Below are 27964 nucleotides of genomic sequence, written 5' to 3'. Positions count from 1 at the left end.
AGTGCTCGTGCAATTGCATTGAGTTGAGTCATAATTTTTAGTACTTAAACAAAGAATTTAGACCACAGGATTACGGTGTCCTATTTCATTGCTTTAGCCCTGTTTGTGCCCCAATCTAAAGTGATGAGACTAAGCCGAATGGGCGAATGGTAGTGGGCCAGCCACGCTCACTGTAGAATCAAAAATGAAACCGTTGGTATAACCGTATTCTGGAGTTCAGGATTGGAGACCACACTAGGTAAACGTTGCTTTCAGCTAATGGAGAGAAGAAGCTGCCATAGTTGAACTTAAACAGCTGAAAACCAAGCTCTATTTACTGCTATTTAAGAGATCTATAAATGGAAATAGGCTGATATTCAAGAGCTCAGTTTTAAACTAAATACCTAAAGTGGATCTTGGGATAATGAAAGTCAAATAAATTAATAAAAATAGGTATTTATTATCCTTACACAATACAATGTAGATAATTATTAGATAATGAAATTGTTTTCTTTAATAGGTACGATTAATTGTTACTGTATTTAGATGTTATTCTTCATCTTCAAATCTCTTCGCGTTGAGTGCCACTTGCCTCCAGGAAGCACCGGTGCCATGACTCTGCGCTCAACTGAAAAAGAACAACAAATATATGTTACATATTAATGAGAAAACTTACCTATATTCTTCTTACGAATCCGAATACACTCAAAGGTGATATGGGAATAGGCATGGATTTATATTAGTCTACAATAGAAGATGGCGCAAGCATTGAATTACCAGTAGTTAAAACGTTTAAGAAGTAAATAATTATTTGAACCTGTAAGATCATCCTCTTCTTCGGAATTGGTGCATTCATCTTCGCAAGCTTCCTTCTCGAAGGTTGCTACGTGAGCCTTGCAGTATTTCGATACTTCCTTTCTGGGATGATGCCTGGCCTGTTAAAGAAGAATATTGCCTTGAAAAAGAGGTTAATTAATGCTTTATGTGACATCAGATACAATTTTATTTTCCAAAACAAAATCTGCCCGATCCGCCAAAATGCAGCTCGCATTCAACGCATGTACAAATAATTCAACCAATCAGATTGATTGATTTATTGCAGCCGGCCAACAAGAGCATCGAACGCGGTCACGTTTCGATCTCGTTAAACATAAAACAAACTCGTACAGAAGAACAGCTAAAATATTAACAACAAGGTAAACTTACATGAGGATCGTACTTCTCAACAGGGATGCCATCCACCAGATGATATCGCTCTCTCCATCGGATGCCTACAACCTTCCCATCCTCACATTCTCCATCACACGCACTCCAATCCTGCCATTTTGACATGGGACAATTTTCTGGAGCTACGGTCACCACTTCCCCTTCGGTGACTAGAGGAGACTCGCTGTGACAAAGATTTATTGTCAGCACACTCACTGGTTGCTGTAATGGCTGTTGCTTCATCCACCCTTCATATTTCGCATCATATACTGAATGTCCATTACTTGACACCTTCTTCAGACAATGCTATTTCTAAAGTATGATTTGGTGATAATGTAACCAACTACAGCTAAACATAACATGATGATTTTTTGTCGATTTGAGTTAGTTAATGCGTAGATTAAATAAATTTGTAGGTGAAATGGGCACACTGAAGTATGAAAAATAATCTGATTAGTGGATTCATCGAGATTGATTGATGAGAAATGTAGATAATGTGCTACTAGTATTCTACAAATCATCAACTAAGCCTCACCGCCCGTCCTCGGCGCTATCTAGTTGTGTTTGATACCTGGATGGCTCTGGCTCCGGCTTAGCCTCCTCACTCGTCTCAGCTGGTTCCTCTTCCGACGTAGCTGGTGCATCAGTCGCTGGTGGTTCTTCTACAAATAATACAAATGAAAATCAGCAAATGGTAAACAGTGCCACATAAGGGCCACTGATACCCCGGGCGAAAATATTGTGGCGCCCACTTGAGGGAAGGAATATCAAGTGTTAGTTTTTTTGCTGAAAAAATAAGCATATGCATAGAGCGTAAAGCACAGTTCTGAGGGTTTGCACTAGCAGAGGCAAGAGACTCCAACTTTAGACCTTGGCGTCACCCATAATTTGTCGCCCTGGGCCATCGCCCCAACACGCCCCCCCCCCCTAACGCCGGCACTGATGGTAAAGCAAAAACTTGTCTTGAAGTTAAGTTTCATACCTGTAGTTTCTTCTTCACAATCTCTGTGGTAAGTTCTGATCAGTTTTATGTGAAACTTGCCAAACGGGTGCATGTCCTTCATATCCACTTCGTAAAATGGTGAGTTTTTGTCATACGAACTCAGTTCTACACGAGATATCGAATCTTGAGGGTAGGTTACGATATTAGGAGACTGAAAAAGAGACAGGTATATTTTGATCCGATCATTTAACATATGCCTTGTTCACACAACGCTAGTATTTTAGTCAAGTAGCCAGTATTTAGTAGCTTCTGTCTTAAAATTAAAGCGAGACAGAGCTACTAGGTACACGCTATTGGACTAAAATACTAGCGTCATTTGAACAAGGCATTAGTGATCATAGTGGCCATAGTAACTTACTTCATAAGATACGCCACTATCAGTACCAGCATCCCATGGAAATAGATTCAGCTCTCTTTCCTTTAGCCAAGTGTTATCAGCTTGACAGAGTTCGAATCTGGTCACTCCCAGAAACCAGTCAGGAGAAGGAGTAAAGGCAACGACTGCTGAGAATAGGTGGTTCTCTTTATCGGCGCGGAAGAAGGAGTATGTTGGAAGGAACATTTTATGGTACCCATGGCCCTTTCCTTTTATTAGAGTTCTGACTCCATCTCCAATCTGCAAAGAAACAATTAGTCATCAGTCATTTTTTTCTTGATAGCACCATTCTCTTCAACTGCATTATTCAGTAGGTAGTTTTTTTTTTAAACTTTGTCCCACACTAGTATGACACCCGAAACAACAATTTGTGGATCACACAAAGAGTTGTTCCGTACGGAAATCGAACGCGCTACACGTTGCTCGGCAGCCAGTTGCCCAGCCACCGCGCCAACCGTGCCGTCAATTTTGTAAATAGAATTTTGAAAACTGTACCAGTTTCATACCTTTTCTCGTATCTCAGATTCAAGAACACTGGAATTAGCGTGTTCTGCCAAATCCCGAAATCCTTCCGACGCCAGGTTGCCGGGCATCCACAAGATATAGTCTGCGTTATGTGATGCTCCGACCAGATCGCTGTACCTTGGCAGCCAGTCGTTCTCAGGATATAAGTATGGATGGGTGTTTCGCGACCAGATACCGGTGAAGCTCAGCTGCAGAAAATTAATTAGACAAATGCATTTAACAATAAATTGGCAAAAATCTTTAGAGCTAGCAGTTCATAAATAGTCTACCCAAAACCACCTTCATCTATTATATAAAAATAAGTCGGGTTTTCTTTCCTGACGCTATAACTGCAGAACGCACGAACCGATTTTGCATTCGTTGGAAAATTCTCGGGCTCCGTGAGGTTTATAGCAAAGACAATTCAGCAAAGAATCATTGGTGGCGAAACGGAGTTCGTCAAGTTTACTAGTTTCTCATACAATGAATACTTTTAATTTACATTAATCCTCCTCACCTCATATTTAGCTTCATCACAGATCCCACACTCAAGGTTCAGTTGTGGTGCCACATCATCAGGCTGGCTTAGATCCTCACACACTTTCTGTGTCAAAGGCACTCCATCTTCATACCATACCTCATCGTTGATCGCCACCATTGCACGTAGAGTGACACAACCATTGCCTGATGGGGGTGCTTGCCAGTATACCTGTTTAGAGAAATTTTTGAAGAACAAAATTATCGAAGTGATAAAAACGTCTTTTGATTCATGTTTTAGACGATAGAAGGATTTTCATAGTTAAAAAAATGGACAGTTTTTCCTAGTAAGGGATTTGAAATTTTAAACATGGAAACGTACCGAAACGGATGTTTTGTAAGAAGCCATAGCTTGTTCAACAGAATACAGACATCGGTCGCTGTATTTGGCAGTGGTAGTGGATTGAGGTCTCAGTTCACCAGGATACATAGTTATTAATCGCCTGGGGTTCCTAGGGTCTGGTTTGATGTCGCCCTCCGCTGAGATCATGAAACTTGTAAAGTGGGACTCCCCGTCGGTTTCCGTTATTTGAACTGAAATACAGTGTAACTGTTGTAAAAATATGCACCCACCATTTATTAACCATGCAGATAAAAGTTCTCTTTTCATTCAGTTGCTTACGATTTTGAGTTATTTACCTGTATAAAGTTGTTCCGGAATATAAGCATTGTTGTCGATGCTTACAATTTCCAGCTTGAAGCGACCATCAGGTTCTGAAGGTTGGGTACTGGAGCCATAAGGTTTTCGATCACATCGAAAACCAGATGCAAATCTAAATATCAGTAAAATATAGAACAAATAAAATAATAACGTCATCGTTTAAGAACGCCCTAGTATTCACAACGACCTTATCGAAGTAAATAAGCGAATTGAGTCTAACAAAGCTGTTAAATACGTATAGGGCAATAAGTAACAGTTTCATTGTAATATCAGATATCAACATGGATCGTATTGCTGCCCTAATTAGTTTAATTAAAATATATTTGTCTTGAAGGTTTTCTGTACCTACACATAATATTCATGTCTATCTACATTGCAATATTAGATCCAAATGCTACCTACTTACTAAGTTCTAAACCAGCCGGTTTAAATATTAGTGCTTTATTGATAACGAATATAAAGCAGAATTCAAAATTACAGGGACTCCATAGAAATATACCTTCATATTTCGGAATAGATCAAATAAATGAAAAGAAAAACTAGGTTTTGCCTGGGGCGTTCCCATATATACTAGTGCAGTTAAATTTTATTAAGGTATTAGGTATGTATGAGTTCTTTATGCAACCAAATAAAATAATACGATAAGATTTTTTTCATTAATGAAATGGCTAGAAATGTAAATTGTAAAACGCGAGTAACGAAACGTAACAAACATTATGACAGTTTTGATATTGACAAGTAACATCTTGATGTCGTCAATTTACGGGAAAATAAATAAGGCGTAAATTCGCGAGGTGTGGTGTTGTGGTGATTGTCTTCGTGTCAAATGTTCAATAAATGTCTACTAAACCAATAAAAATGCCGTCGGCAACAAAGGAAAAGGATTCTACAATCCTCAAGATCGCTGTGGAGATGCTCAATGCTCCCGACAAGGTACCACAGTTGATAGAATTCGATCAAAGTCAGCCTCTGTCAAGCATCATACAACTTCTATGCAAGCCTTGGGGTCTGCCCGACCCTGAAAACTATGCTCTCCAATTTTCTGAGAGCAACAATCAGAATTATATTACGGAGAAAAATCGTAATGAAATAAAAAATGGATCTGTTCTACGATTGGAATTGTCGCCAGCGAAAACTGTACAGGATATCCTGGGCAAGATAAACAATGGGTCCGAGGTCGACCAAGTCGCTGCCCTTTCCAAGTTGTCTGTTTTAAGCAGTGATCTCACTTTCGCTCTTGAATTTATCAACAAAAAAGGTTTGACATTGATCATAAATAACATAGAAAATGGTAAATTCAAAGGTAAATTGCTCAAATACGCCCTGATTACTTTTGTGGAGCTAATGGATCATGGAATTATATTCTGGGACATACTTGAGAACCAATTCATTAATAAAGTTGCCAGCTTTGTAAGCAACCAAGCAAATACTCAGGATCCTAAGGTGATTCAGTGCTGTTTGTCAATTCTTGAGAACATTGTACTTAATAGTTCAAAGAATTCTCATGTAGAGAAAGAGATTACTATCCCAAGTCTGATCTCACACCTACAGAATACTCACCAAGACAGTATTATACAACAGAATGCTATAGCACTCATAAATGCCATATTTTCTAAAGCAGATATGACAAAGAGAAAAACCATTGCTGCTACATTGTCTTCCAAGCAAGTTAGATCTGTAATATATGAGAACCTTATTGGTGCAAGTGAATTCTCAAAGAATGCTGAACAGGGATTAGGCACTGAGTTAGCTCACCAGCTGTATGTACTGCAAACCTTAATGCTTGGCTTATTGGAACCTAAAATGAGACAAAGGGCTGATGCCCAGGAACAAGAGTCACAAGAGAAAATAAAAGAACTTAGAAAAGTTGCATTTGAAAATGATAACAACCCAAACATTGAGGTTACTATGAGACGTCCAGGTACATACTCAAAAGACTTCAAGAAACTTGGCTTCAAGTGTGAGAATGATCCAATAAAAGATTTCAATGAAGTTCCTCCGGGTGTCCTAGCCTTGGACTGCATGTTGTACTTTGCTAGGAACTACTCTGAGGATTATACAAAAATTGTGTTAGAAAACAGTTGTAGGGCTGATGAACATGAATGTCCATTTGGCAAGACAAGTGTTGAGCTGGTGAAGCTACTGTGTGACATTCTAAAGGTTGGAGATCCTCCCAGTGAACAAGGCCAGACATACCATCCACTATTCTTCACTCATGACAGACCTTTCGAAGAACTATTTTGTATTTGCATAGTATTATTGAACAAAACATGGAAAGAAATGAGAGCTACTGCAGAGGACTTTATCAAAGTATCAAGTGTGGTTCGGGAACAGATTAGCAGGGCACTGTCCTCTTCCCCAAAAGGCTTTGACAAGTTCAGGCAGAAGATAAATCAACTGACATACACAGAAATAACACAGTTATGGCAGCAAGAGAGAAATAACAGGGAGGTATGGGAGTCCCATGCAAGGCCCATAGTTGAACTCAAGGAGAAAATAACTCCCGAAATCATTGATCTCATTCAGCAACAAAGATTAGGAGTCTTAGTTGGGGGTACAAGGTTCAAGAAATATTCTACTAGAGGCCAGAGGATCAAAGACAAATTCTGGTTTGTCCGTCTCTCACCAAATCATAAAGTACTGCACTATGGGGACTGTGATGAAAAGAGTACCCCGAGTTTAGAGGAACTAGGCAACAAGTTGCCCGTCACTGATATTAAATGTGTGATCACTGGCAAAGATTGTCCTCACATGAAGGATTTGAGGGGGAGAAAGATAACGCCACATTTAGCATTCTCATTGATCATCAAATCTGCTGAAGTTACTTCCTTAGACTTTGTGGCACCTGACGAACAGATATTTGACTACTGGACGGATGGGATTAACGCTCTGCTAAAAGAAAAGATGTCGAGTAAATCATTTGAAAACGATTTGGAAACTTTGTTGTCCATGGACATAAAGGTTCGATTACTTGATGCGGAAGGTATTGACATACCTAAAGACCCGCCACAAATACCAGATGAGCCAGAAGATTACGACTTTTATTACGATAATAACTAAATTAAAACTCTATTTTATTTGTAAGCAAGCTTTCCATATTGTTGAAAAGGTGAAGGCGTCATGCGAATATTTTATGCGACGAATAAATTGTGAGTTGTGAAGATACCATTTGGCAGTATCATAAATATAATTATGTAGCGAAAATTATTATTATTAAGAGCGATATTAGACTTTATGTTTACGAGAATGTAACCAAATGAAATCTGCTTTCTTCCAGTATGTTACATTCTAATAGGTAAAAAAGTATCCATTATAAGTTTATCGAATAAGATACCAAATTAGGAATCGTTGTTTTGTATAAGTGCATCAATGTGGATACGTACTTCCGCGGGCCGACGCGACGTCGTCATCTGAATATTAATGAGACTCATATACGGGATTGTTGAGTTACTAATAGTTCTACCTACCTGCGTTAGAAACGAAATATGAATGCGAATATCATTTAAATACGTATAAAAAATATATTGTCGGAGTTGTCGTCAATCAGTGTAACCGATGACGCTACTGTACGTAAAGAAATGCAATATTATGCCATTTTACAACTATACCTATTAGGTACTGTAAAACTGCGTGAATAGAATTCGAGGGATGAATAAATATTGGGAAAATGTTTTAACATCTAATCACTCCATTCTTGTGTCTCCCTTTGAATTCTATTTTATCCCAGTTTCACCATACATTATCTTTTACTTTTCAGTTTCGTATAAAACTAACTAGAGTCACAAATAACTCAACATAACTCGTGATAAGAAAATGAAAAGACAACTATCTCACGATGATTTCCATAATATGTTTTCCATTACATTTGTAAGAAAGCACAAAGTATTTTAATTATAGACTATAGTTTCTTATATCTTAAATATTAAATTATTGTTAAAATTGTATTACTGACTTTCCATTTATGCTGTATCGACTGAATTCTATTAACTTCCATTTTAACCTAATGTATTGTGGCCATATACCAATATTATATTTTATATACCAAAGATCGTGTCTAAAGAACAAATATATTTAAATGTGTATGTATAAATAAAAGTTTTAAAGCTATTATTTGTTGTTTTTTATTGTAATTGAGAGATTAATTTACATCTAAAGCTAAATAATTTGATATTTCCCATGCATTTTTTACCCCATATTAAAGTTTTTTTTTTAACACAGAGTATAATAGTTTGGCTACAAAAGTATACCGTATGGAAATAACATATAAGACTCAAACCCCTGACTGACAATAAACGAAAAATTAGCGAAATAGGCTCAGTAGTTAAGCCAGAAATTGCATTTTTCTCTTTGAGCTAATTTGAAGACTACAAATTCGGCAACGCTACAGCCGCGCCGCCATCAATTACTTGGTTGTGCAACCAATTTCACACCCAGCTCCTATACAACTCAAACTCAAAATACTTTATTGCATTCCACAATGTAGGCTTAGGTGCTAAATATTTGGTAGGTAACAACTAACCATATTAATTTTATTCGTTGCGTGACACTGGTCGTTGCATCCATATTGAAATAGTCCTAAATAGAAGCAAATTATATTTGATTAAATTAATTTTTAGATTAATTTATTTCATAGAAAAATGATACATATTTACTGTTGCGGATTTTCCTTTTATCCTAGTAAGGAAAATCTTTTTTATTGATATTACTCATAGCATGGCTTACAATACATATAACTATTAGATTATGTTTCAATCGGTACGGTACGTTATGCTATCACTATTTATTGGGAAAATACTTTTTGGCTGGAACTAGACAAACCCTTAAAATCGCGTTTGTCAAGTAGTTTGTTTTGCGATTGAGACGTTCATGACGCCCGGCCGTCTGATTGGCTAACTTCAAGTTAACCAACCAATCAAAAGTTCGAGACGTTCATGACGCCCGGCTCTCTGATTGGCCAGCTCCAAGCAAACCAACCAATCATAAGGCTGAACGCGGTAACGTTTGTCGAAAAAATAACGCACTCAGTTAACATGGGTGGTAAGAGCAACAAAAACACATATCACAGTTACATAATACTTTATACACTTGACTTAAGTAATTACTGCATTTTGGACACTTCAAACTTTGTGTTAATGATTTCTTCGTCGGAGTCGAGTAGCGGCAGTGTACTAGTAGGAATGTTTTCTTCCACCCAGCGTAGGTCGGAGTCTAGCGCGTTGTTTTGTTCCTGCGCGTCTCTCGCCTCAGCCGTGTCGGTCGTGGAGTTCGTTCCGCGCATTTTAACGCCATACGCGTCGTTTACAAACTGTTCTTCTTCTTCTGTTGGGGGAGATAAGTTGTAAATTAGTAAAATTGCATACTAAAATAAAATTACAGTGAGGGAGCTTGGGCTAATTTGCCTTTGCCTTTTGTTGAAACATTTCCCCACACTAAGATTTCCTCCTTTTTTTATATTAAATGGCCCGACGTTTGGCCTCCTGTGTCGTGGATGCGTTTACAAACATACAAGTTCACAAACACATGACACCCAGACCCTAAACAATAATTTGTTGAACACATAAAGCGTTACTCCGTGCGGGAATCGAACCCGCTACAAGTTGTACGGTAGACAGTTGCCCAACCACCGCACCACATGCTGAGCATAAATTATTTTTTTGGTTCGTTGATTGGACATTTTAGAAAGAAATAGAGATATAGAAAATATATTTTTTATGGCAATAGGCTCGCCACCTATTACATGGGACTTACAACATAAATTGTGAAAAGTGGATGTACACAGAGGCATTACGTGCCATAATGTGCACCTCTGCCTACCACTTCGAGGATTGAAGGCGTGACGATATGTATGTATGTAAAATATATTTTTAAATTATCATACCTTCGTCATCGTCAGCGTTGTCGAGTAGCGGCGTGAATGCGTATCGTTGGTTGTTGTTGGTGGGCCGCCACAGGATCATGATGACGGTCAGCACGCTCGCGAACAACATGTGCCAGTACGCCTCGTCCATCCATACTTCTTTCCATTCCTACCAGAGGAAATACAAGACTATTAGAATGTATCTCATTATTATTGGATATTTGTATCTGTAGTTACCGTGTACGTTACCCATTTGTCACCGCGTGGATGGCGTAAACGTAGAATAGCAGCCGAAATTAAGAACCAAATTGGTTCAACCAATACCACGGTCTCACATAAAGCCGACGTGAAACAAATCTCGAGTTGTGTAAGTGAGGTTACCGGAGACCCACATAGTCCCCTTCCCAATCTCCTCAATCCCCGATTGCACAACAACCCCCAAAATGCCCAAATATGCAACGCACCTGTTATGCTTCTGGTGTTTCGGGTGTCCATGGCCGGCGGCCATTGCTTACCATCATGTGATGCGTATGCTCGTTGACCGGCTTATACAATAAAAAAAAAAACTGAGTGAGAATATAAGTAATTACTCACAGTAATACAGGGAAGCACTCGGTACGACTTGATAGAGTACAACATGAACACGACGGATGATATCACCGCGAATATCAGCGTGTTCGTGAAATGTCTGTACAACGACAACTTTATGTTGTTTCTGAAACAATGCACGTTAGTGTGTTAATTGATAAAACTGACTATTTAATGGATATGTTAATAATTTTTGATCATAGTTTTTTTAAACTTGTTGCCCCACACTAGGATTTTCTCCTGTGTCGTGGGTGCGTTTAGAAATACAATTTGCACATGCACATGACACCCAGACCCAAAACAAAAATTTTTGGATCACACAAAGAGTTGCTCCGTGCGGGAATCGATTCCGCTACACGTTGTACGGCAGCCAGCTGCCCAGCCACTGCGCCAACAGTGTAGTCAGATAAATGTCAACGTTTAAAAATTAGGGTCCAATAAAGCTTAGATCAACTAAATTATTACAATTTTCATATAAAGTCAATAATCATCAAAAACTCACCTCCGTAACTGCAGAGTCCTCATCGTATGTGCAAGTGATACGAACACCCACCAACAGATGGCGCTATCCAACAAAGACAGCGGTACTTCGGACAGTAAGAGATCGCGATTGGAGTCGTTAGCCTTATGGTGTAGACGTAACCATGCGTTGATACCGCCTAGGATGCCCCATAGTACTCCTGTGCCTACCACTCGTTGTAGGGCAGGGCCTAGTCGAGGCCTAGGAAGAAAATAAGATAATATTTTATTATATGAACGGTTTTGCGATTTGTAGATGGCGCTAGTATAGTATAAGGACAGTAGTAGTATAGTATAGTGGACGCACGCAAGCGTTATTTATGAAAGGAAAAACAAAACAATGCAAACAAGAATTGTATTGTGAACCTAATTGAAAAAGAGTAACCTATGGAGTTTCTTGCTTGTTCTTCTTCATAGGAATCTACATTTTGGAACGAGCAAATAGCTTCACATTGACTTTGAAAACTACAGAAAACTCCGATGGATAAGCAGACAGATAGTCCTAAATGCTCCAGAAAATATTATATGGAAATATCAAACAGATATGTAGATTACTTACTTGACAATACCAAATCCTAAAGAGACGATGATGACCAACATCCTCGCCAGCGCCCTCTTGGCGACTGACAACCATTCAGCAAACATGTACACTTCTGTGTTGAAGTTACTGCAAAATAAACGAAATATATTTTAGTTTGTATATTAATATGTCATACTTTCCAAATTGATAAGCACATCTTACTCGCACAATTATATAGCTTAGTATCGGTGGAAACGGTCACATATCATTTATTTGCGTCCACCAAACATATTCATTGGTATACATCTATACATAGTCCAGCATTGGTGAAATCAGACACAATTAAGCTATGTTTTTTATATGGCATGATGCGTGCTATGAATGGCTTTCCTACTATCTATACATCGCACACTCCGCTGCGCATTTTCCTCGCACAGTTACATAGCTTTGTATCGGTGGAAACGGTCACATAGTTTCACAGCTTAGCTAATACATCTTCGTAGCATATCTACATAGCACATCTCTGGTGGAAAAGCACCATAAGGCCATTATTATTAATTATTATGTTATACTCGCCGCGTCGTGTGTCGCGAAATGCTCCTCATAAATATGAGCCTCTAGCATGGCTTGAAACTAGTCGAGTTCCTCGTCAAACAATTATGTGAGTAAGCCGATAACATGATAATTAATTTAGCATGTCTCACGAAAGTTACAATAAAGCCATTATTATTTTATACTAGCTACTTTCGCGCGGTTTCACCCGCTCTGCTCTGCTCCTATTGGTCATAGCGTGATGTTTTATAGCCTATAGCCTTCCTCGATAAATGGACTATCCAACACAAAAATAATTATTCAAATCGGACCAGTAGTTCCGGAGATTAGCGCGTTCAAACAAACAAACAATCAAACAAACAAACTCTTCAGCTTTATAATATTAGTATAGATATTGTGTACTCACCCGGAACTATTGATGGCGGAGTAGACAGCGTAGTAGGTGGAGCTCTCGATGAGGCCGAGTAGCGCGACGCCCCCGATCCAGTACTGGATGCGGAGCAGGTCGCGCCACTGCAGCGAACATACCAGCAGCCAGGCGAAGCATAGCACCATGTACACGCCGCACATCACGCCGAAGAACTACAAATATGTTCAGAATTAAATAGCCACCTAGTATGGACTTTTACAAAGAATTACCTTATAAATCGTAATATTTGTGTGTCTTGTTCTTTGAGAATCTTTGTGAAGAATAGACCATAACAAACAAACTTGGTTGCGAAATAAATGGAGAACTTGTCGCAAGTATTTTTTTAGAAGGGCTTATCATCCAATAGCTTCTCCCACCAGGATGAGGCGAATGGGAGTATCAGACTCAGTCTGTGGTCTGTTCTTTGCGCAAAGTAAAGAGTTATTCGTCTAGTTATCAGTAAAAATGATTTCATTTGTACTAGCTTTTCACTAGCGTAATCGAAGCTATATTATCATAACCTTTTTCACGAATAACCTTATCTATTGGTGAAAACCGAACAAAAATCCGTTCAGTACCTACTTATTAAATTGCATTCATACAGACAGACAAAACGCGACAGGAGTGCTTTATGTGACCGATAGACAGACATTTTTAATATTATTTATATTTGCTCTAACATTCAAGTGATTTCCTGGTTTGAAATAAATAATTTTGACTTTAACTTCTTACCGGCAGTAATGGCCAGATGGCAGCAGACAGATACCCAGAAGGCGCCGCCATTTCTATACTGGCCGTGGCCTTGAACTGCTTGTTTGAGGACACCGTCATCTTCAGCACGTATATACCTTCCGATTCCACTGTCAACAGGGTGTGCCGCGCTGATTTCTACAACGAGAATTTTATGAGTTAGTTTTGCACTTTAGTATCTACCAAAAATATGTTCAGGTAGAATATTAGCCGATAAGAATTGGCCGCAGAAAGCTCTGGACAGAGAGGAGTGGAAGGAGATTAGGAAGCCCTTTGCCCTGCAGTAGGACGAATACAGCTAAAAATAAATATATACAATATTTGCCCAAGACGAAACCGTATGATTTGGAGTATCAAATAAGTTATCAGATTGGCATGTAGAGATGAGTTTCTAAATCTTCAATACTCATACTTATATGCAGTATTGCATGATTACTAGCGCTGAAACCATCTCACAGTTAATTATTATGTTATCGTCTTACTCAAGTAACTGTTTGACGAGGAACTCGACTAATTTCAAGCCATACTCCAGGCTCATATTCATGAAGAAGCCGATAACATAGTGATTAATTTAGTATATCTCACGAAAGTTACATCTCACAGTTGCCTATGGGTTCCTGGCATGGCTAGAAAATAGTCGAGTTTCCTCGTCGGAACAGTTATTATTAACCACGCAACTTTATTGCTATACCGTTCTAGATAGTTTTTTTTTTTAGATTTAGATTTCAGCCATGATCGTCCCACTGTAGGACAAAGGTCGTTTTCTTACCGTTCTAGAAGTAAAAAGAAAAAAAAAATTAAAAAGCTACTAACCGACACTGTAGGAACACCATCTTTCTTAGTTTCTGTAGGCTGCGCCGGCTCCAAGAATATGATCTGATTAGGATGCTGGCATGAGATCTTCGTTTTTTCATCTTTCAGTACTTGTATAGTACCGGTGCCGTTTAGATCGACGGCGAACCGTTCCACTCTATTTGTGCAAGACACTACTTGCTGAAAAAAATATAGAAAAAGCATAAATAAATTACAATCTGAAATGTAAAAAAGAAACAAAAGATAGGAAACGTTGATTCTTTTGTTGTATTGGTTTAATAGTCCCAAGTTGTTAAGTATAAAGGCAAGCGTACACATGCCCGCATCGTACGTATCGTACGCATTCCGTATGACGTCATCAGCACGCATCGCATGAAGGTATTGCTGATGATGCGGTGCGTACGATGCGGATCAGTGGACGCAGTTGTCTGAGTTTCTATACAAGACAAACTAAAATCCGTTGCGTGCGATGCGTACGATGTGGGCCTGTGGACGCGTACCTTAAGTAAGCTTTACAATTACTTTATTTCAAACTTAAGTAAGTAAAAATATTTCTTTCAAATATTTTCCTCCATCGCAACAGAACGAACATCAACTTTATTCATTAAGTAATTGACTGATAAAATAACTAAAAAAACAATCAACTAAATTGTCATACCAATCAAAAACAACCTTTGTTACGTAGCAATAAAGTTTAAAATTCTTTTAACCTTTTGAACGCCACGGACGTTTATAGACGTCTAACGAAATCGTGCCAAACACGCCACCGACGTCTATAGACGTCAAGAAAACGACATTTTTTAAATACAAAATAAATATACTAAATTAAGTTTTCTGTGTTTCTTTTTCCTATTATTTCAAACTACTTTAGTGAAATATTGTAAATTGGCACAAAGATATATTCATTATTTGAATTCACAAGAAAAAACAATCGTCAAATATTGCTAATCGAAATCCGTAAAATTGTGTATTTCCCCACGCCACAGACGTCAAGACACGTCAGCTAGTGATGGGTAGGTAAGGTAACTTATATTCCAAATTTATGAAATATTTTATTGAAAGTAGCTTACTATTACTTTGACAATTACTTTTTACTGACAAATATTCGTATCTGAATATTCCTAATGTATAATATTTAAAAAAATGTGGAAAAGAACTTATAATTGATATCCTTAAATCGATAGTTTACTGTCCACTCTCGCGCATCCCTATGTAAGAGCTCATAGACAGTTACCTGTACGCCACAGACGGGAATGGACGTCAAGCGGTGACGTCATTAGCGCTACGGGAGTCTGCTAGTGCTTTACTACATTTATTATTACTAGTGGTCGCCTAGTGGTCGAAATTCGACCATATACGATTTAATTTACAATAACACTTAACATACGTTCAAGAATAATTTTTATTTAACTCAAACTCAAACAAACTCTTTTATTTAAACTCTATTCATATGACACGTGAGAATATCATCGCAATGTCTATCGATTTTGACGTTTTGTCAAGTACGATCAGATACTATGCATGTGTGTGTAATGTTTTATTTATTGATTTAATGTACTTTATAAGCATTATTTTTGAAAAATATTAACGTTCCGCAATTCTCCTACACATAAACTATAAGTGTACCAAATTTTATGCTCCAACGTCCGCGCAATTTTCGTAAAAAGCGGTCCAAATTTTTTGCATCACGTATTAATATATAGATGATCGGTGGTAATATTAAAATTTTAACAGCAAAAGGACTTGGATGACATAAGTTTGCCAAGTTTCGAAGAATCCGACTAATAATTATATGTAAAACTAGCGACCCGCCCCAGCTTCGCATGGGTGCAATGGTGATATATTATACCTGTATTATACATAAAAACCTTCCTCATGAGTTACTCTATCTATTAAAAAAACCGCATCAAAATCCGTTGCGTAGTTTTAAAGATTTAAGCGTTCATAGGGACATACAACATGACAGAAAAAGCGACTTTGTTTTATACTATGTAGTGATGATTAAATTGTTTTAAATAATAAAATATTTTTTTTTTTTTATGTACCACAATATCACATGATCACATCCCTACTCGCATGCGAGAAAGTTGTCAAAAGTCGTGCCAGCCACGCCAGAGACGTGTCTTCACGTCGGCGGATGACGTCACGAACCAGATTAGTGATGTACCTTATTATATTATTGATTTATTCGTTTGTAGTTCTAATGTTTGCTTTTAGGTTGCTTAGAACTTAGTAACTGCTGTTTAATGATAGTATGATACCAAATAGGGTCAAGTTAAATAAAAGACCAATGCAACGAATAATATTTATTTAAAAAATATAGAACGAAAAGCACGGATTCATTGGTTATCGATAACTTTTCGTTAAGATGTTGGAATCACTATTTTTTTTGTAGGTTTTTGTACTGAATTTGTGGCTTGGCGTAGAAGGGGCGCCGATGTGTTTACGCTCTGGCGTTCAAAAGGTTCAGGTGTATAATAAATGAATATTATCACCGGTAAATATCGAATGAAATAATTTCACTCGCAATTTCTGCCTTAACTCCTAATTCAGAGAATATGTAGATAGTAGGTACTCATGATAAGGGCTAAGCGCGCGGATATTTGTCCTAGTTACCACAAGGCCTGCACTTGCAGTTTCAATTTATTATTACTGCTTATAAATATGCAATTATAATGTACTTGTACCTATACTCCTATAGTAGGCTATTGTCTACTATATGAATACTCTTATTGGAGTATTAAAGTACTGTATTAATTATAATTAACAATATAGGTACTTTGGAAGGAGGTTAGGGAGGCCTTTCTTTCTTTTTTTAAAAAACGCTGCCCCAAATTAGGATTTTGTCCTGTGTACAATTTCACATGCACATGACACCCAGACCCGAAACAACAATTTGTGGATCACACAAAGAGTTGCTCCGTGCGGGAATCGTACCCGCTACACGTTGCACGGCAGCCAATTGCCCAGCCACCGCGCCAACCGTGCAGTCAAAGTTTGCCCTGCAGTGGGACGACCATGGCAAAAAATAATTAATAAGTAAAATATAGGTACTTTATTTCTACTCCAATTTTATTTGTCAAAGATATCTTGTTTTCTGCAAAACAACTACACAGTTGTTTTGCAGAAAACAAGATATCTTTGTGTCTATAACAGGCTGTCTTAAGGCTGAAAAGTGAGTGTGTAGACACTTATTTTTATCGAACTCCAAAAAAGGGGACGATTACACCGACTTTCTTTTTTCTTAACGTTTCTTTTTTTACTCTGCGTGGTTCGAGCGTGTGATATAATAAGTGTGTAACAAATCTCATTACCTGTTCAAAATAATGCAAATAATCTGGAGAACATTTAGTTTTCGCCCACTGGTAGTTGATATTCACATCAGTCGCATTCACTACGTCGCATTTAACTGAAACAAAATGCAATTTATTTTAAACTCTAAATCATTAAAATAGGATCTATTTTAGCATAGATAGCTAACGATACGTAGGTTTTTGCTTTGAAGGTAAACAATTAAAACGTCTTATAATGACTCGCCACCAATATTCCTTCCGAGGGGTATTTTGTTAAATCAAGCAAGCCCATCCTTTCAAAACCGTGGCAAATCCTGTAAGCCCGGATCTAGGATAGATACAACCATGAAAATTCCGAAACTCTGAAGTCCGTCTTAGGGACATGAATAACTGTCTTGGATCCGGCAACGAAATAAATCCGAAGATATAATTAGAGGAGAAGAAAATACTGGTTTCTGAAGGTGTATTAAGAACCGATTTAGGGACAACACTACAAATTTAATAGAAGCTTCAACGATTTTTAATAAACTTTGTTATGGACCTCCAACCTGCCTGCCTATGCAGAGGAGAGACATAGTCCAGCAGTGGACTGTCCCGGATACTTTATGAGGATTGTCAGACTAGCATCAATCAACAATGACCGTATTTGAAACTTGTTTCACTGTTCCATATTTGAAACTAGTTTCTGTTACGGCTTTACATTCCGTGGGATAAAAAAATAGCCTATATGTTATTCCAAACTATAACCTTCCCCTGTACTAAATTTAATCCTGATCCCTTCAACAGTTTTGACGTGATTGAGTACCAAATATACACACAAACTTTCGCATTTACAATACTAGTAAGATTTTATTTGTTTAGTTAAAACTCCAAGGTTAGCAATGAGGTCATTGCGCCTATGTTTTGTTTATGGTACCTACTGCTTTCAATACAAAGGTTATAGAAATAGAACATATGTGTTCTATACTTATGTGTTCTATTAAACCTTTTAATTCTTGCTATAGACGAATTTCATATTAGCTTATTAATAAAGTAGGGTGGCATACATACACGCAAGCTTAAACTTAGTACCAAATAACTACATTATACGAAATTCCATTCTGACAACTCTCGACAAGGCCATTCCTATATTACAGACAGACATACTTTTATTAGTAATTATAATTAAGTACGTACAACAATACAATATGCCTTTGCATATGGTACAAAATTTACTCTACAGAAGGTGCTTAGCAGTTGTGCAAATATTGTCAATGAGACAATTAATATTCTGACGAACTAAGTTTATTTAAAGTTGAAAACTAATGAAAATATTGTCCCTCTCTAATATCTACAACGTTCACTTGTCATGCTTTTAACCCATCGTGTGCCAAACGTGGATCCACGACAGACACAATGTATTTTTATTGTGTCTTATGTACGGCATACAAGAGGTTAATTGTGAATTAATTGGAATCGTAGGTTTTGAACATCATTGATAATTAATTGATATGTGTTCTGTGCAAAGGTCGCTGAGAACCGTTGGATGCAGGTTGCTGGCAGCGACCCTCTAGCCACTAGTCAATCTGACATTGGGGACAGCTTTTGTTTTAGAAATCGTCGGCGTCTTAGATTGCTTTTCCACCAGAGATTTGCTATGTTACGTTGCTGTGGATGCGTTTGGCTTCTACCAATCATATTCATTGGTACACATAGCTTAGCACTGGTGGAAACGGACTCAGCTAAGTTTTTAGATTTATGGCAAGATGCGTGCTATGGACGGCTTCCCTACTATATCGATACATTGCATATTCGAGCTGCGCATCTTCCTCATAGCTTAGTATCAGTGGAAACGGACACATAGTTTCACAGCTTAGCTAGTTATTATATCTCCATAGCATAACTACATACCACACCTGTGATGGAAAAGCAACCTTATAGAGCATTAATTAAGCTGCATTATTACTTGAAAAGCTGTTAAAACAAGGAAAACGTAAGACTATCTTTTGATATGGTACGCGGATATAATTGCGTTTATTTATGGAGATTATACTCAGTACATTGTCCTGTAAACTGATTGTAAGGTGTGGCGAACAATAGAATGCTAGCTAACGAGTGTTTCAGTATGATTCAGTGCCTATGTCATACGCTCAGAGAGAGAGTTAGAGTATCGAGTTATCAACTCGATCCGCTATCGTTATCTTAAAAGCATTTGATAACTCATCTATGTCCGTCGATAAGGTACTCCATAACAAGTACTATACAGTATTCAATTAAAATTGAACTAGTATCGCATTGGTTTGTTAATAGTTTACCTAATAGACAATTAGCGTTAACGATCAGTCATCAATGTTGACTGATTTTGGGCAATTTGAACATTGAGTCTCTGGTTTTAAAGTCTGATTTGATTTTTTTATGCATTTGGTTATTAAATCATTGGGGAGTCTTTTGTTACAGGCTATTGGCTACCTTTAGTTGCGCTACGACACTGTATACGTAAATATATTATAGTACGTAATTATGTGATTTTTCTTTCTTTTTAAGCACTCTTCAACCCCTAACTAGGGCGTAGAGTGTGACTTTAATCAGAGTTGGGCAATTTCGATACCCTTTGTACGCGTAAATATGTCTTGAATAACTATATAACAAGCTGAAAGTTTACTTGCTACTAGGTTTAATACATTAATCCCCAGAACTGGTTTTGATCTAAAAATTATTGTTATGTTTCAAAGTCTTTGTATGGCTTGGCTAGGCTATACATCATGCTTAGACCAAAAGTAGCTGAGCAGTGGGTAGCTAATATAAACTAATTACCTATGCATGCATAATAACACTTCAACAGTTATGTTTTATTCAAACATATTGTTAAACAAGCCTATTCTCCATTGTTTTTCGAAGTTCGGTCTTTATTAATAAAACTGGCTACAAATATTGCATGATTAAGTACACCTAAGTATGTCTATACCTACTCTGTTAACAAGTTATTAATAATTACATGATAAACTATGATTCATATGAAATACTGCTTAAATCTGGTTTGTTCAGAAATTTTGTAGATAAACTAACATAGCTTATGATATATTTTGATTTCCATCTATATTTATTTTCCAATACTTGTTATTACATTTTTATATATAAAATTCAGAAGCTCATCAGTAACGGGAGAAATAAATTATATTAGAGTAAAATGTAACAGATGGTAAGTCTATTGATGGCAATAGACTTTGTAGAATAGAATAGAATGTGTATAGACACAGGATACATTTTACAGCTAGTATTTCTGTAATAGTGGCAACAGGCAACATTATATTAGAACTCCATAGTATATTTATTTTACTTATAAACTGAATAACACAATGTCCAGTCATGAATTGGAAATATATGGGAGCTTGATTAAATGTATTTCTAAAGAGTGTTCAGTGAAATTAATAACAAACTAAAATGTTCACATGTTCACACTGATTTTAAGGTTTTTTAAAAGCTTACATTACAGGCAAGTACAAAATTGGATTTTGCCAAATAAAAAAAAACTGATTTCATTAAATTTAGCAACAAGCATTACTATAGATTCTAAACTATTAGCTAATAAATAGATAATACTTACACATTATAATAAGCTGAGAATCCTTAAATAGTGACTTAGCTAGTGTAAACACACAATTGTCCTGAAAAACAATATGAAAATGTCATACATACAACTTTTGATGAAAACTAAAACTTCATTACTTCATTAGGCAGAATAAAAACATTACCTTTGCATTATGCAAGGTTGAAAAATATTGCTTACTCTACGGGTTATAAATGACAAATTTTATTGTTCAATAAAACTCCTAGTTCTGTAGTCTCATTACAGAATTCAGGTAACATAGCAACAATCAATTAAATGGATGGTATTTCCCCTTATTTTATAAATATTATTTTCCTTATGTAACATGGTATTGTATATTTGTATAATAAACAATCTATAGGGTTGATACCAATTAAATATTTTAAATATATTGTGAATTAAATAATTTACAAATATTATGACTCAGAAAGTCATAAAGAATATCCTGGGGAATAATTGATAGACTATAAACAAGTGTGTATTGCATTAAATGAGTTTTATAGCGTCTAATATGGAGGTAATAGCAATATTGTATTACATAGCGAACTATCACATCACGAAATATAACATAATCCTCACCCCATTCAGCGGCAAATCCCATTTTCCAATGTCCGAAAAGCCGTGCGTTACTTTGGCGATTGCTACAAAAAATATACATAGAATCCGCAACATCGTCATTGTTTCAGACGGAGCATTCACAAATTATTTTATAAATATTATAAAGCTACCAAACAACATTTTAATTTGGTTTAAATTACAAATAACAATTAATCGAAAAAGAAACGCATTCACTTGACAGACATTTGTTTGACATTGCATTGAATGACGTGACGAAGCGAGAGAAAGAACGAACAATGAAACCGATGTGTTGACGTGACTGAACGACTGAAATTCGTGGCAATGGCAAAAAAGGTCTCGCTCGTTTCGTATGATACAGCCAATCGGCCAATACAGTCCGGAAAATTATCGTAAAAATTCCCAATAAAACAATGCATACTTTAGAGGACATCTTTATATAAACATTGGTGTTAATTTTGTAAAAAATTTATTTATTTATTTATTTATTAAGACACAATTACAACATCATAACAGACTAATGATTTCAAAAATAAAAAATTTTATAAAATGTTATGACGATGTTAAAATACATTAAAGACTAAGGTATTTCAAATAAGAATTTCCAGTCGACGACAATACTTAGTTATAGTGTTTGTGTTTTTAAACTAAAATATTACAGTAGTTTTTGATAAATATAAAAAGACTAGATATCAAGAACCACTAAAAAAAAATTTGACACTGACAGTTCATAGAATGCATTCACGAAACCTATGGTTGTCGTGTCAAAATATTTTTGTTTTGTTCTTCATTTAATTCACAAATAATCGCATAATATGTCATAATTGTAATGTTTTCTATTTATTTTAATATTAAATTACGTAAATTACTAATAATAACACTGAATGCTTATCATGTTTTGGTGATACAATATCCATAGTGTGGTACCGTGGTAGTCATGTCAGATTGCGCGCTGGTGTCCAATGTAAGCGAACACGATGCGAGTATGGACGTGGGGAACGACAAGTCTCTATTTGAGCCCTCTGTTGAAATGATGGTAAATGACTTTGATGACGAAAGAACATTAGACGAAGAAGAAGCTTTGGCGGCAGGAGAGCAACAGGACCCTAAAGCCGAACTTAACAGCCTTCAGCGTGAAGGTGATATGCCATTGGAAGAATTACTAGCACTGTACGGATACGATAAAACTATGGACAACAAACAACCCACTCCCGAGCAGGCCCCTGAGGTGGTCCCCGAGGAAATTGAGAAACCAGAGTCAGCGTTACAGCAGTTATACAGTGAGACTACTAGTCCGGAAGCCACAAGATGCCTTAGGTCTGGCTCAAGACCGCCTTCTGAAGAAGAAGATGACTATGACTACAGTCCTGATGAGGACGATTGGAAGAAGACTATAATGGTAGGTAGTGACTACCAGGCTGCAATACCTGAGGGTTTATGCAGCTATGATGACGCATTACCTTATGAAAATGAGGACAAGTTGTTGTGGAACCCAAGCATGTTGGAAGAAAAAGTTACAGAGGAGTACATGAAGAAAATCTGTGCAATGAACTCTGGAACAGGTGTAGATGCCGTCCCTCGAGGGAGACAACTACGAGATGATGAGGAAGCCCTATATCTACTGCAACAGTGTGGCCACAATGTTGAGGAAGCATTGCGGCGGCGGCGCATCTCTGCCCAGACACCAGCTCATGCTAGTCTTTGGTCAGAAGAAGAATGCCGCAATTTTGAAAATGGCCTCAAAGCCCATGGCAAGGACTTCCATTTGATCAGACAATACAAAGTGAGGACACGGTCAGTTGGAGAACTGGTACAATTTTATTATATTTGGAAAAAGACAGAACGGCATGATATATTTGCTAACAAAGCTCGATTGGAGAAAAAGAAGTATACTTTACACCCTGGACACACAGACTACATGGACAGATTTTTGGAGGAACAGGAGGCGTCAGGGGCCGGTGTTGTGAGGCCAGTGTCTCCGTCTCCAATGATGGAGTTTGGTCCCTCACCAGCCACACAGCCTGACCCCTTGGCTATAGGTGAAAATGAGGTGTTTTCCCAGCTAAACACCCACACACCACCTCCACGGGCCCTGTCCATGGAGGACCCAGAGCCTCCAACTGGCTCCTAATACATGTATTATTGGCATAGGCCATTCGTAGAAAGCACTGTTTGTAACATACTTAACTATGTTGTTATTAGACATAAGGGTATTTTTTCCTTATTCATGAAACTAATCCATGTTTTGTTTTTATAACACTAATGTAATATTATGGACTGACTTAGGACATTTTGTATTTTAACATTTTAAACAGTACAATGTAAATAATAAAGCTGTAAAATTATGTTACATGTTTGTGAATAAGGGAATTATGCTGAATGATATGAATGTTTGTGTATGTACCCATCTTCAAGTGGGTGGTGTATAAAATTATGTGGTAATTGATATAAGAATAAACAGTGCAAATAACTTTGTTACTTTATTTACATGCCTTATGTCCTATATGAAGGTACTTTGATAATAAAGGCTAAAGTAGTGAGCCTGGCTACAGTAATTTAAACAAAATTTATAAGGAAATTGAGTCGAATGCAGTTCTAGTTATAGTTTTCATATTAAATTTATTTGGAATTCGAATGACTAATTCACGATGCAAGTAACCACAAGATAGCAAAAATATTATTAGTCAATTTCAGTTTTCCTTAGTAATTTACCTCTACACCAGACAGATGGCAGCATAATACTATTTCGTTCAGAAATTAGATTTTTTACCTCCGTTTAGTTTTTCTAGTTTTCCGTAGAATAAACTTGACAATCACAGAATACATATACCCAAAGGGACAGAATAAAACGTCACTCATTCACGTAAAAAACAATTTTGTCGAATTCGAAAAGGTTATCAAATCAAATATTTTATGGTTTTAGTGTACGAAAATTATTTTTACGGCACTAAGATACATTGTATATTGAAAATATGTTAATGTCTACTCGCGATTTCTAAGAGGATAAAGTTTGTTGTAGGTTATATTGATTATTTTTATAGTCAAAATAAAACAATGAGTGTGAGCGCAGATATGTCGGAAAAGGAGATACTTAATGATTTTAAAGAAAATTATGGTAAGATCCGAAAACTGCTTGACGAGGATAGCAAGAATGATCCGGAAAATGAGCCTTACATGTCCAAATACAAAGCTAAAGGAATACTGGTCTCTATGGGGGACAGTTTGAAGAAATTAATTGATAATCCGACTAGCTTGGATGACCTGAAGCTCCAAGCCATGTTAGGAACAGTTTTACTTAACATTGGTATCATTGATATGGAAACAGAAGAGCTGACATCAAGTGAAAAGGTTTTGTCAGAAGCCATTGACTTGCTTTCGCCAAATTCTTCGAAACCAGAAATAATAATCACTCTGATAAATGTTTATAATAACTTGGGTATTCTGTGGTCAAATCGTGATGCGCCGGATAAGGCGAAAACTTATTTGATACAAGCTAAAGAGTTATATGAGAATTTTAAATGCACACTGCAGTTGCCTTTGCCTATTGAACAGATCGTGAGCCCTACAGGGGAGAGTCCTATGGGTGACTTCATGTTACTTGAGAAAGCACACACACTAACTCTGTATTACCTAGCACAAGTGTTTGGTTCTTTGAGGGAGAACTTGAAATCAGCTATTTATTGTCATGTGACACTGCGAAGGCAGTTACAGTACAACGATTATGAACCTATTGACTGGGCACTAAACTCTGCAACATTATCACAGTTCTTTGCAGAACAGAATGGGTTTTTCCAGTCCAGGCACCATTTGGCAGCAGCTTCAACTATCCTAGAGCAATATGAAGAGAAATTGGGCTCCTCAGATAATAATGATGAAGTGTTTCAAGCTAAGATTGAGACATTTAAGCATAGATCAGCTGATGTGGCTCGGTGTTGGGCCAAATATTGCATTCTGCTCATGACCTCATCTAAAGCGAGGCTTATGAATGATTCTGAACAAATGACTGAAGATGTGACAGGTATAATGTCTCTCTATTCTCTTTAATTTGCATACAAAGATTCTGTTTAGGGCTTTTATTGATATCTAAATGCTAATATACTTAGTTTAGATGATTAGCATAGGACATCCACCCACAAGGTAGACAGATTGCCTGATTAGTCGCTTCCAACCGGTCTATCTGAAAGACATTGGGGGAGGTCTATCTTACGGCTGATAAGATGACTGTAGTTGAATCTTTAATATTTTATATATTTTGTTATTTATCCAGCCTTATTATCCTCTTAATTGACTTCTGCCAGGTCATAACTACCATGTTGTTATACATATTATTATGTAAATAAACTGTACTTTTGTACTAATCATACTACTTCTCAACTTTACAGATATGTCCGATCTCACATTGGAAGACCAAGAAAACATCTGTGGAGGTGATATCACAAAGTTAGTATTTACAGATCTAGATGTTTCAAAATATGAGAGCAAAGTTGGAGACAAGTTCCTTCTCACTTACCAGGATGCTAGAGAAGTCTTCTTGAGCTGTCAGACTTGGTTGAACAAAGCCAAAGAGTACTACAAACTTGATACCTTAGCTTCTGACTACATAGAACTTGTACAGGATAGTTCCCAGTCATACAGCTACCTCGCCTTCTTTGAAGAGGACGATGAAAGACGCGCAAAAATGCACAAGAGAAGAATCGACATGCTAGAAGACTTACTAAAAGAAATCAATCCAGTATACTACCTACAATACTGCAGGCAACTCTGGTATGAACTTGGTGAAGTATACTCTGATATCCTTAATATTAAGCTCGAAAAACTAAACAAGTCTACTGATAAACCAACACCGCACGCATTGAAGAAAATTAACAGTCTTTGTGAGAAGAGTATTGAGAACTTTGATCATTTCTTGAACTCTGTTAAAGATAAAGATGGTAAAATGCCTGTGAAATTAGCGTTAGAATTAGTTCGACCTGTCATCAGTGCGCTCGCGTTTATCGGTAGGAATAGCATGAAGAGAGTCGCTGTAGACAAGGTATTACAGTTAAGAAATGTACAAAAGAGCTATGATTCTTACCAAGCAGTCGTTGATATTTGTATGAACTGCGAGGATGCGGCTGCAATGATGCGAGAAGAGTTCTCTTTATGCCAAGAGATGGTGAAGATATTACCGATTAAGATAAAGAGACTGCAAATTGAGACAGCACAGTAAGGGAATGTGTTTTTGTGGAGAGCACTTAAATGTATGGCAGTGTTTTCTGGTTTACTCAGAATGCTTGAAAAATGCTGCTTTTGACTACAGCTGGCTGATATAAGCAACTAATCTTGCTCACCAGATGGCGGTAGTATAGTATGAGGTCTGTTCGGCCAAATATTGTAATTGTAACAGTTTAAGTGTGGGAGAGCCATACTTCGGCACGAATGGAAATGACTCACAGAAAACCGACGTGAAACAACGCTTGTGTTGTGTTTGAGCCTTGCCATGGGCGGCGGCGATTGCTTACCATCCGGTGATCCGTCTGCTCATTTACCGGCTTATACCATAAAAAAACAGTTAAATATCCAGTGATTTGATATACATACTATAATAATTTATTACAGTAGGTATATTTATATTTTTTATTATACAATTACTATTGAACGAACAGACCTTACGATATAACACTATTTGGTGAGCAAATAAATTGGTAGCCCTCATTGGTACTAGTGTGTGCATAGACTATATAATTATGTTATGAATGCTTGTACTTCAAGAGACTTTTAGCACAGGAAAATAATATTTTTATTAAAAAAAAAAAAACTGGGAACAGATAACTTATACAATTCAAATACTAGTCCAGGGTGTTTTAAGGCCTTTGCTATTTTTTTTTATTTATTTATTCAAAGGACTTTGTCTCAACGCATTTGCTTGATTTGCTTTATAAAGAACACTAATAGAAACATTTTTGTTTATTAAATACATCAATAAAATACTATAATAATTATATATGTTACTGTTAAATTATTGCAATAATCTCCATATTCTTCGTGGAACGTAAAAAAAATAATGGAAGCTGTTAACTGCGTTTATAAAAGGATTAAATATCTATTATTTAAACATTGCTGTTCTTATAATTATTTTTAAATCCCCGGTCTATCTATTATTATTTTGTGGGAGAGCTATGCTTCGGCACGAATGGGCCGGCTCGACCGGAGTGATACCACGGCCTCACAGAAAAACCGACATGAAACAACGCTT

General features: G+C 37.0%; 5 protein-coding genes across 7 annotated transcripts; 3 read left to right on the top strand and 2 right to left on the bottom strand.

Moving 5' to 3' along the window:
- Window positions 1–419: 419 nt before the first annotated feature.
- Window positions 420–4490, bottom strand: LOC118265294 (spondin-1). Of its 2 annotated transcripts, none has more exons than XM_035578103.2 (10): window positions 4245–4490; window positions 3928–4139; window positions 3586–3777; window positions 3071–3277; window positions 2547–2804; window positions 2168–2339; window positions 1721–1847; window positions 1186–1369; window positions 797–914; window positions 420–607 (listed from the first exon to the last, which is right to left on the bottom strand). In XM_035578103.2, the coding sequence occupies exons 1-10, from the start codon at window positions 4420–4422 to the stop codon at window positions 522–524; spliced, it is 1734 nt and encodes a 577-aa protein (XP_035433996.2). In that variant the 5' UTR covers window positions 4423–4490; the 3' UTR covers window positions 420–521. The 2 variants fall into 2 exon arrangements, with proteins under 2 accessions (XP_035433996.2, XP_035433997.2); XM_035578104.2 differs by having other exon boundaries at window positions 1757–1847.
- A 554-nt stretch (window positions 4491–5044) lies between these two features.
- LOC118265391 (engulfment and cell motility protein 1) lies at window positions 5045–8376 on the top strand. Its single transcript, XM_035578229.2, has one exon. It carries the CDS (start codon window positions 5104–5106, stop codon window positions 7324–7326), a length of 2223 nt encoding a protein of 740 aa, XP_035434122.1. The 5' UTR covers window positions 5045–5103; the 3' UTR covers window positions 7327–8376.
- A 949-nt stretch (window positions 8377–9325) lies between these two features.
- On the bottom strand, window positions 9326–22004 carry LOC118265536 (transmembrane protein 87A). Its single transcript, XM_050705811.1, has 11 exons — window positions 21733–22004; window positions 21151–21211; window positions 17589–17683; window positions 14275–14454; window positions 13444–13599; window positions 12709–12884; window positions 11790–11897; window positions 11214–11432; window positions 10718–10838; window positions 10145–10292; window positions 9326–9585 (listed from the first exon to the last, which is right to left on the bottom strand). Exons 1-11 carry the CDS (start codon window positions 21829–21831, stop codon window positions 9365–9367), a joined length of 1584 nt encoding a protein of 527 aa, XP_050561768.1. The 5' UTR covers window positions 21832–22004; the 3' UTR covers window positions 9326–9364.
- A 457-nt stretch (window positions 22005–22461) lies between these two features.
- LOC118265139 (mesoderm induction early response protein 1) lies at window positions 22462–24199 on the top strand. The gene has a single exon (XM_035577859.2). It carries the CDS (start codon window positions 22667–22669, stop codon window positions 23858–23860), a length of 1194 nt encoding a protein of 397 aa, XP_035433752.1. The 5' UTR covers window positions 22462–22666; the 3' UTR covers window positions 23861–24199.
- Window positions 24200–24503: 304 nt separating this feature from the next.
- Window positions 24504–27823, top strand: LOC118265266 (KIF-binding protein-like). 2 transcript variants are annotated; one of them, XM_035578075.2, is made up of 3 exons: window positions 24504–24622; window positions 24749–25747; window positions 26112–27823. In XM_035578075.2, the coding sequence occupies exons 2-3, from the start codon at window positions 24784–24786 to the stop codon at window positions 26936–26938; spliced, it is 1791 nt and encodes a 596-aa protein (XP_035433968.2). In that variant the 5' UTR covers window positions 24504–24622; window positions 24749–24783; the 3' UTR covers window positions 26939–27823. The 2 variants fall into 2 exon arrangements, with proteins under 2 accessions (XP_035433968.2, XP_035433967.2); XM_035578074.2 differs by having other exon boundaries at window positions 24539–25747.
- The last annotated feature ends 141 nt before the right edge of the window (window positions 27824–27964 follow it).

The sequence above is a fragment of the Spodoptera frugiperda genome, chromosome 28 (assembly GCF_023101765.2).
Source record: "Spodoptera frugiperda isolate SF20-4 chromosome 28, AGI-APGP_CSIRO_Sfru_2.0, whole genome shotgun sequence".
NCBI classification, from domain to species: domain Eukaryota; kingdom Metazoa; phylum Arthropoda; class Insecta; order Lepidoptera; family Noctuidae; genus Spodoptera; species Spodoptera frugiperda.
This window is presented reverse-complemented; position numbering and strand designations above follow the sequence as displayed.

Coding starts and splice junctions, on each gene's coding strand:
- LOC118265391 (XM_035578229.2), top strand. CDS start 5,104: ATGTCTACTAAACCAATAAAAATGCCGTCGGCAACAAAGGAAAAGGAT.
- LOC118265266 (XM_035578075.2), top strand. CDS start 24,784: ATGAGTGTGAGCGCAGATATGTCGGAAAAGGAGATACTTAATGATTTT. Junction 25,748..26,111: donor AATGACTGAAGATGTGACAG/GTATAATGTCTC, acceptor TCAACTTTACAG/ATATGTCCGATCTCACATTG.
- LOC118265536 (XM_050705811.1), bottom strand. CDS start 21,831: ATGACGATGTTGCGGATTCTATGTATATTTTTTGTAGCAATCGCCAAA. Junction 13,600..14,274: donor ATGGTGTTCCTACAGTGTCG/GTTAGTAGCTTT, acceptor TTCTCGTTGTAG/AAATCAGCGCGGCACACCCT. Junction 11,433..11,789: donor TTAGGATTTGGTATTGTCAA/GTAAGTAATCTA, acceptor TTTTCTTCCTAG/GCCTCGACTAGGCCCTGCCC.
- LOC118265294 (XM_035578103.2), bottom strand. CDS start 4,422: ATGACGTTATTATTTTATTTGTTCTATATTTTACTGATATTTAGATTT. Junction 1,848..2,167: donor TTGTGAAGAAGAAACTACAG/GTATGAAACTTA, acceptor TATTATTTGTAG/AAGAACCACCAGCGACTGAT. Junction 915..1,185: donor TTGAGAAGTACGATCCTCAT/GTAAGTTTACCT, acceptor CTTCTTTAACAG/GCCAGGCATCATCCCAGAAA.
- LOC118265139 (XM_035577859.2), top strand. CDS start 22,667: ATGTCAGATTGCGCGCTGGTGTCCAATGTAAGCGAACACGATGCGAGT.